The 9,547-nt window shown below is 45.0% G+C and overlaps 1 protein-coding gene across 1 annotated transcript; it reads right to left on the minus strand.

Annotated features, from left to right (window-relative positions):
• Positions 1–6,801: 6,801 nt before the first annotated feature.
• LOC148517534 (myb-related transcription factor, partner of profilin-like) lies at positions 6,802–7,392 on the minus strand. Its single transcript, XM_088478390.1, has one exon. The coding sequence runs from the start codon at positions 7,390–7,392 to the stop codon at positions 6,802–6,804; it is 591 nt and encodes a 196-aa protein (XP_088334516.1).
• Positions 7,393–9,547: the final 2,155 nt, after the last annotated feature.

Here is a 9,547-nt window from a genome sequence, read left to right on the forward strand (position 1 = left end):
GCATCCATACTGGGATTTTGGCCTAATAAATGTCTTTGCAGGGACACAAGGGCATAAGTCTGGGCCCAAATGGCTTCAGTTTGTGCCCTAACTGCTTGAGTTAAGCCGAACAGACGGCAGTCCAGATTATTGGCCATTCTTATACGGGTGCCTCCTGCTACTCTGCGTTAGTGGCCCATACTATTTAGCTGCAGGCCCATACTCTGAAGGTGATGCTGCACTCTGGGTTTGGGTATCCATAAAAGACACTTAATTATGTCTGAAAGTGAAGTGTCCAGAGAAAGGATCAACTCCTCAGCAGAAGGGGCACGTGGGGCTGTAGGGGCATCTGCTGGTGTGATATGCTGAGATGTGTGCTGGGTTCACAAAAAAACTTGCCATTGGCCTCAGCCAATGTGCAGCAAGTGATTCCTTTGTGGGGCACTCTTTTATAATAAATGAATTGATATAATTTATATCAGAAAATATACATAATTACAGTATAACCTTTAATTGGTTTCCTCTTTAAAGAGATTGAGGATTATTTTGACTCTAACAGGGGTATTCAATATGGGTGCGATAACATCGTTTTTGAGTTAATATCGCACTTTTGACGTCATTATCGCAGGTTTGACTTTTACACCGTATTCAATTTCAAAGACTTATCGCAGTTTTGACAAGTCTTTGATAAAAAACGGGGATAAGTTTTCACCATTGAATAGGTGTCGGAAAAAAGTGCAGAATTGGGGTTTAGGGGTGCAGGCTTAAAAAAAATAGCCTGCACCCCTGGGAATGACATTTAAAAAAGAACTGTGTTAAAAAAAAGTTTAAAAAAAAAAAGGGACACCCCAAAAAATTAATGTAAAAATTGGGGTGAAAAAAAAAAATGGGAAAAAATTGTTAAACAATAGGGAAATAGGTTCAGGGCTATTCTGCAAGTATGCGGCAGATGTTTTCTAGAATAGAATTATAGCGGCAGGTGCACAAATGCAGAATTTTAAAAAAATTACTTTAGGGACACTAAAATATGCTAGTACCCATTTTCATGTACCCCAAATTTGATGGGACCACTTAAAAAAATGAAAAAAATAACCTAAGTGCTCTTCTGCATCACTTCTTCAATGTCGGGAAAAAAAACACCTGCTGCGGCTATTTAAATCCCCGACTTTCAATTTAAAGCTAAAACGGGGGTACCCATAGTGTTGCCCCATGTTTTTACAACTTTAGGGGGGTCTTACAATTATTTTAAGGAAAAATTCGTAACTTTACGCAAATCCAACTTCGGAGTTTCCCGTTTTCGTTAATTTTATATTGAATACGGGGATGAGTGTGAAAATATGACAGTCACCCATCAATAAACACCCATAAATACCATATAGTTGATATCAGAAAATAAACATAATTAAAATATAACTTTTAATCGGATCCTTCTATAAAATAAATTGGGAATTATAAATTATTATGACTGATTATGAAAATATGATAGTCACCCATCAATAAGTCACCCATCAAAATATGATAGAGTCACCCATCAAAATATGATAGAGTCACACATAAATATCATATCCATCAATAAGCAAACATAAATATATTAGACATTCTGTAATGGTGTATGAATTAATTACCTTGTGGTGATCATATTTAATCATTAACAATATATCCCCTAATGGGTAAAATAGGCAGGTTTAGCAGTTAGTATATTCACTCCCTTTCTTCATTAATTCATTTATGTAGTAGCACTATATGCAACCAACATAAACTTAAATTAGAATTTAAACACTATAATGCTTCTAAAAATTATTTTGATAAATGTTGCAGGTATAGTATATACATACAGGGCAGATATATTCTTGATATACTTTTGTTATATGAGAGATAGTTTGTTTTATCTCTGTCTTTCTCTCAACCATAAATGCCAGCAATTCAGTATCATGTATTAGAAACAAATAATAGACAATAAATAATAAATAAATGACACATCTAGTCATGTATACAATGTTGCAGCCTCTGTCTCCTGTGATTATTACCGTAATTATACTTCATGGAAAAACAATCGGGGAAAAATACATGAGCACTGCTATTCATAAATGAGCTGGCAGCAAGAACCAAAGAGGTTCAAAAGGGACAAATAATGGTTAGGTACGGTGTTCCTTCTGCTTTCCCAGGTCTTCAAATTGAGCGGACCTGGGATGAGAGAGGAACACACGGCAGCACCGTTGGAAACAAAAGGGAGTCGTGGGGGACAGTGTGCCTGTGTATGGGGTTAGGCGGGCCCTGTTACTTAAAGTATTGCAGGAGCCGGATGCGCCATCGGGGTAAGTCGCGACCCACCTGAAAGAGAAATACCTGACTTGAAGAGCAGGGTGGTCTTAAAAGCAGTGTGGGCCCTGGGCAAAGCAATGCCACCCATTCACGGGAATAAAATGTATATGGTCAAAAAAATTAAACCTTCCTGCATGCCCGTCAGACCTCCCACACATGCAGAGAGACTCTGTTTGACTGGTCTGAAGCCAGCAGATGAAGTGAAATTGGGACGGAGGTGAGTACTCGTCACGGGGGGGGATGGGGTGGGGGAGGTTAGATCAGAGTACAGTGCACCGGCATCCGGCTTAAAAAAATATCACAAATTTACCAACTGGCCGCAGCTGCAGGGTGGTGGGTTGGTGGGCCCCTACAAGCATTGGGCCCTTGGGCAACTGTCCAACAAGCCCAATGGAAGAGATGGCCCTGTTGAAGAGAATCCATCTCAGAGGAGCTTGCTGCCTGCCGCAAACACTCTCCCCCTGCAGTGGGGAAGTGTCAGAGAGACAGTACGTACGTTTCACCACAGTCAGGCTTGTTCACCTGTCAGCCTGGTGAAGGGGCACGTGGGGCTGTAGGGGCATCTGCTGGTGTGATATGCCGAGATGTGTGCTGGGTTACCAGAGGTGTGCTTTCTTCCTCAGGCTGCACAGGATCAACTGGCTCCAGGATGACCTCCTGCAGTTCAGGTGTGTCCTCATCTGACACTTTGGCTCAGCAAAACATGACATGATGGGCCTGAATTTACCAAAAAAATGGTAAGTAACTAGACTTTACATATTGTTTAAAGACTGAGCACAAACATTTAGTTGGGTATTTATCAAAGCTGGGAGAGAGATAATATTTTAAAAAATAAATTACCAACCAAACATCTCCTATCATTTTTTAAACACAGCCTGTAAAATGTACATCTAATGCTGATTGGTTAGTACTTTATCTCTTGCATTTTTATCCCAGCTTGGATAAATACCCCACTAATGAGCTGCTAACACTCCTTCTATTCTTAACCATGATTATGCTCAGCTGGTTGCACTCCAGACTACCGCAGGGAGGCTCCATTTCCGGGGCACCTGCTGAGATTTTGTTACCAGCAGGCGCCGGGCTCCCCCCTGCAGTGTCAGTGGCAGACGGAGGCTGGAGCTCACCACTGAGCTCCGGCTTCCGGCTCCCGCAGTGCACTATGGGAAAGACGTCATAAGGGACACTACCACTACTGGGGGCACTGCATAAGAGGCAATACCACAACTGTGGGCTCTGCATAAGGGGCACTACCACTGTGGGCACTGCATAAAGGGTACTACCACTACTGGAGGCACTGCATAAGAGTCACCACTACAGTGGGCATTGCATAAGGGGCACCACTACAGTGGGCATTATGGGTAAGGGGCACTACTGCTGTGGGCATTGTATAAGGGGCACTACTACTGTGGGCATTGTGTATAAGGGACACAAATGTGGGCATTGTGTAAAAGGGGCACTGCTGTGTGTATACATGAATAAGGGACACTACTATGTGGTGTAATGTGAATCAAGATTGTGCTACTGTGTGACGTAATTTGAATTAGAAATACTATTGTGTGACCATGCCCCTTTCCTTTTCAGACCACGACCAACTTCTCTAGGACCACTTTAAGCACTGGTCAGGACTCATGTGGTTGTACCTAACATGCTGGTAGGGACTATTTAAGGGAAGTGTGGTTAAGTAAGCCACTTAAAGTGAGTTTTTGCCACTTAACGAAAATAATAAGGCCACACAGGTGTTATGCATTGACTAACAGTACATGGCTGAATGTGTATGTTTTAAAAAAGACAGTGGTTTTTTTAAATGTAACTTTATACGGTTGAGCGTGCGGGATGCCGAAGGCCTGAATACCACCGCCCGAATCCTGAACATTGGCATCATGAAAGTAAGTATCGGCAGTGGCGGGCTGGACCTGGGGGCAGGGTGCCATGTGCCACCCGGGCCGCAGCGCCATGCGGGCCGCAGGCAGTCTGTGTCTGTGTGACACAGCTGCACCGCACGTGTAGTGCTGACCGGACGGAGTTCGGTCAGAATCTACACAGTTACAAACATACAGCCACCAGCTCCGGCAGCTGTGTGTTTGATTTGAGTGGCAGCCAATGAGAGTCTGTCAGACTCTCACTGACTGCCGCTGCGCCCACTGCAGGAGCCGCTCCATCTTCCGGCTACTGCAGTGGGTAATGGGAGAGACGTCATGACGTCATATGACGTCTCTCCCATAATGCAGAGCGGTCCGGCCCGGGAGGACGAACGGAGGAGCGGATGGCGGCGGCGGGAGCGGGGATTCAGGTAAGTGGGTTTTTTTATTATTTATTACGTGTGTGTGTACTGTGGGAGGGGGGGACCACTACTGGGGGCACTACAAGGGGGAGAGCACTACTGGGGACACTACAAGGGGGATTACTACTGGGGGCACAACAAGGGGAGGCTACTACTGGGGGCATTACAAGAGGGGATTACAAGGGGGTATTACAAGGGGGGACTACTACTGGTGGCACTACAAGGGGGAGAGCACTACTGGGGGCACTACAAGGGGGGGACTACTACTGGGGGCACCACAAGGGGAGGCTACTACTGGGGGAATAACAAAGGGGGGACTACTACTGGGGGCACTACAAGGGGGAGAGAACTACTGGGGCACTACAAGGGGGGGACTACTACTGTGGGCACTACAAGGGGGGGACTACTACTGGGGGCACTACAAGGGGGAGACTACTACTGGGGGCACTGCATAGGGGGTACCACTACTGGGGCACTATATAAGATGCTTACTACTGGGGGCACAAGGGGCACTGCACAGGGGGGACTACTACTGGGGACACTATATAAGAAGCTTACTACTGGGGGCACAAGGGGCACTGCACAGGGGGGACCACTACTGGGGGCACTGTATAAGGGGCACTGCATAGGAGGATCACTACTGGTGGCCTGTATAAGGGGGTCCTCTCCCGGGGCACAGGGGGCACTGCATATGGGCACCACTACAGGGGGCTGCCCCATATCTTTATTTTTACTTTACATTAATTCCATATGGACCCACCTCCTCCCTGGAACACTTGAGGGGGCGCCTAAGCACGCACGTGCTCCGGGCACCCTGGCTACACGCTACTCCTCTGCCAGGGCCGCCTACATGCATTTGCCCCCCAGGCTAACAGTTGCCAGCCAGCCCCTGAGTATCGTGGTGTTAGGGGGAGGTTAGGGTGTGGGCTTAGGCACACCAGGGAGGGAGAGTTAGGATTAGGGTGCGGGGAGGGGGAGGTTAGGTTTAGGCACTAGGGGGGAGGTTAGGGTTAGGCACCGGGGAGGGAGGGTTAGGGTAGGGGTTAGGAAAACACTCACTGGTCTTCCCTATGAGTGTCGGGATTCTGGCTGTCAGGATGCCGCTCATACCCAACCCTTTTGATTGGCTGCTGACCTATACACTAATGTTTGCTTTATCCTTTTGCAATAACTCACCAGGTGCATCCTCATCCAGATGTGGACGTGGCCACTTGAGTGTTTCTTTTTTACTTTTTCTGTTGTTGAGCTGGACCAAAAAATAATGTTAATTGAATGTTCAATGTTTTGATAATGTGCAGCCATCATTTGCAAGAAAGCAGACATTTGTAGTGAACTACCATCAAACATTAAGTTGAGATGCACTTACAACAAAAAATAGAACTGTCTAACGGGAATCGGTATGAAATACCGAAGGACGAGATGCCGGCTGTCAGTACACTGACAGCAGCATCCCGAAGGTTGGAATCTCAACATTGGAATGATGATTACTGTTCCCCTGTCCTATTTACCCCCTAACCCTCCTTTTTTGTAACCCTCATACTAACCCTCCCTACCCTAACCCTCTCGGTAAGTGCCTAAACCTAACTCTCCCCCCTTAGTGCCTAACCCTAACCTCCCCCCGGTGGTGCCTGAACCTGACCTCCCCTGTGTGGAGCCTAACCCTAGCCTTCCCCCTCCCGCAGCCTAACCCTGTCCCCTCGGGGGTGCCTAAACCTAACCCTTCCCTCCGCGGCTAATACTTACCTTGCCCTGGTCTATTTGTCGGCATCCCCAGTCATGTTGGGATTCTGTCGCCAGTGTTCTTTCGGTGATTGGGAATCCGGCGCCGAGATTTTGGCAGTCGGCATCCCACTCGTCGGGATATTAACCGCATCCCGTCTAATGTTGGTTACATGTACCTAGTAAACATTTACATTACTTTTAAAATGTCCAATGTTATTGCACAATCATCTTGTTGTGACTATTCCATGCTACTGTCTATTGCATACAATCATTGTTTGTTTGCTTTGAGCACTAGTATGAGTAATAAGCATGGCTCCTGCTGATGTGGCACAATACAGCCCAGCATGCCCTTAAAGTTTACACATGTCTCTCTGGTCTGACAAGTCACAGCATGCTGGGAAGTGTTGTACTCCAGCAGCAGATTACGGTGCTTCCCTGGGCTACCACAAACATGAAGCAGAATGACTATGTTACATACAGATATATGTAACTCCACTTTAGGGGTACTCACCAGAATGTTCCTGGGTTGCAGGACAATCTGTGTCATGGATGTGAATCCCTGGTAGGATCTCTGGTGATAATACTTGTTTGAGGTCCTCCTCAAATGCAGTATAATTAGTCGGAATCCTGCGGCCACCCCCTGTCCTGCGGGCTTCCTTAATTTCGTCAGAAATCTTGAGCTTGAGCACCCTCTTAATATCATTAAAGCGCTTTTTCACATTCTTGAAATCATGTTTGTAGACACTCACAGCATTGACAGCTACAGTTATAGAAAGCCACATAGCCTTTTTCCTGGCCAGGGGAGTGCGGTGAACCTGCTCACCAAGTTGCTGGTGGAATACAGGCCCCATGGCTCTCACCACAGGGCAGTTCTCTTCATAAGAAAAGCGCACATTGCGCCCACTGTGCGATTTTCCCAGCAAAGGAGTTTGTGACTCCTCTTCCTCCTCACCCTCCTCTTCCTTGCCCTCCTCCTTTTCCAGCTGTTCCTCCAGCCCTGCCTCAGTAGTATTTCCCTCCTCCTGCTCACTCACAGCCTGCCTGATGAAGACCTCCTTCTCCTCATCCTCCTCCTCCTGCTCCTCCATCCTCTGCTAAACCACTGGTCTCCTCTTACTAGCCATGCAAAAAAACAACAGAACAGCCTCCTCTCCTTCCAAAACGCCTGACACCCTATCAAAGGACAAAGTGGAGGGTGTGGGGTTTATATCGGGTGTGTGATGCATAATGTAGTGGCCTTTTGGGTGCCAATGGGTGATTTTCTTTCATGCTCCAGCATTCCCACCAACTTGCATTCTGGTTGGTCTAAAAATTGGAACTTTAGATGCAGATTTTATCGCGAGAAGTTGCACGTGAATTGTGTTTTTTTTTTTCAAAAAAGCACCCTATTACATTTGTGATTCTCTGCGCAAAATTCGCATGTTTAAAAAGTTTGCATAGGTGCTATTATATAATCGCACCATAAATCACAACCTATTACATCTGGCCTCAGATGTTAGACAGGCAATAGGTCGACACACTAAAGGTCGGCATGTAAGAAGGTTGTCAGGTACAAATGGCCAACATGGTCAAAAGCTTGACTCGAAAGTGGTTGACACATTTTATTTTGTTTGCTTACCCTAATCTTCACCCTAACCCTTCCCTTGATGGCTAACCCTCCCTCCTGGTGCCTAACCCTAACCGTGGGGGTAGGAGCCTGTCCCTAACCATCCCTCCTGGTGCCTAAACCTAATATTCCGGTAAGTGTCTAACACTAACCATCAGGGTAAGTGCCTAACCGTTGGGGTAAGTGCCTAACCCTAACCCTCTGGTAAGTGCCTAACTCTAACCCTAAAAAACCTGTCGACCATTTGTGTGTTAACCATTTTCATTTCGATCTTTTGTACCTGTCGACCTTCTTCCATTTGACCTTTAGTGTGTCGACCTTTTGTCCCTGTTGACCTTTTGTCCCTGTCGACCTATTGCCAGTCTAACATCTGGGGCCAAATGTAATAGGGTGAGAATTTAGAAATGTGAGAGTTTATCAGTAAACTCTCACATTGGTCGAGCTTTATCTTCAAAATGGGAAAACATCTGGACTTGAGCGTTTTTTGAGTCTAAAAATATGCGAGTTTGCATGTCCTCAGACTCTATTACATTGTCCGAGTTTAAAAAATGTGAGAGCTTACTGGCCCCTGGTGTCTATCTAGTCATTATCGACCTTTTAACTGTCTATCTATATTCCAGATACCGTTGCAGTGCACAACATTTATATTCTGTATTTGAGCAATAAAATAAATAGAGCTTTAATGTCTTGATACTTTCATAAATATATATTGAAATCCATAGGTTCGTTTTATTGTGCTCTATTTCTCAATTTTTGGGGGGTTCTACAAAACACCAGACTGGATTAATATGGAGAGAAGCATACATCTACATGGGAGTGTAAACCCATAAAACTAGAATCAATTGTGTAAATATATTTGTGCTGCTCAAGGTTTACAGTTAGTAAATGTAAGAGGAATATATTTATAAGTTACTGTAATTGTTATTCTCCTCCTATGTAGCCTCTTTAGTCAATTGCACTCTTTCCACAGTTTCCTTGTTCCCCCATGATAATGTAAGTAGCGGAATGTGGATGCATACATCACTTATGTGTTTGGTTGGGGACAGGAGTAGTAGTTGCTCCTGTACAATTATAAATGACTTTCAGTGTGCATTACTCTGTATTAATTCATGCACATATGACATTTTGTCATGTATAAAGTCAGGAAAAATCATGTACTGCACATAGTCTACTAACCATTTTCTAACGCGCGTAACCTATGGAACATCTGATAGTGCATCTGTCTGCAGAACATCAGATAACACCTAAAGTGTGCAGAGCATTTGATAAGGTGTTCAGTCTTTAGAACATCTGATAATGTGTACTGCTCAGCTAGAAGACTGAATGTCATTTTCAAGTATCCGTGACATTTTTCAGTAAGAAAGATAGCAGTGTTCAGAGATGAGGCACCATTTAATAATCTAATATTTTGTCTGCAAAATTAGTTATACTAGCTTTCATGGTGGATTCCTTAGTGTCCTCACACAGCAAATATTACTAGTGAGCAATAGTGATTTCTCTGTCTTAGGCTCCCAGTTATATAGAAGGCAGGCTACTTCCTAAAGGTGACAGTCTGTCAGTGTGTGGCCAATGTCATTCAGTCACTGTTTTAGGGGTCCCCTAAACCTAGTTTGCATTTGGGTGGGTATAACAAAACA

Source organism: Taudactylus pleione, unplaced genomic scaffold (genome assembly GCF_031769625.1).
Source record: "Taudactylus pleione unplaced genomic scaffold, aTauple2 ptg000214l, whole genome shotgun sequence".
NCBI lineage: Eukaryota > Metazoa > Chordata > Amphibia > Anura > Myobatrachidae > Taudactylus > Taudactylus pleione.

What these genes read in the sequence shown, in the direction of transcription:
- LOC148517534 (XM_088478390.1), bottom strand. Translation starts at nt 7,392, where the DNA reads ATGGAGGAGCAGGAGGAGGAGGATGAGGAGAAGGAGGTCTTCATCAGG.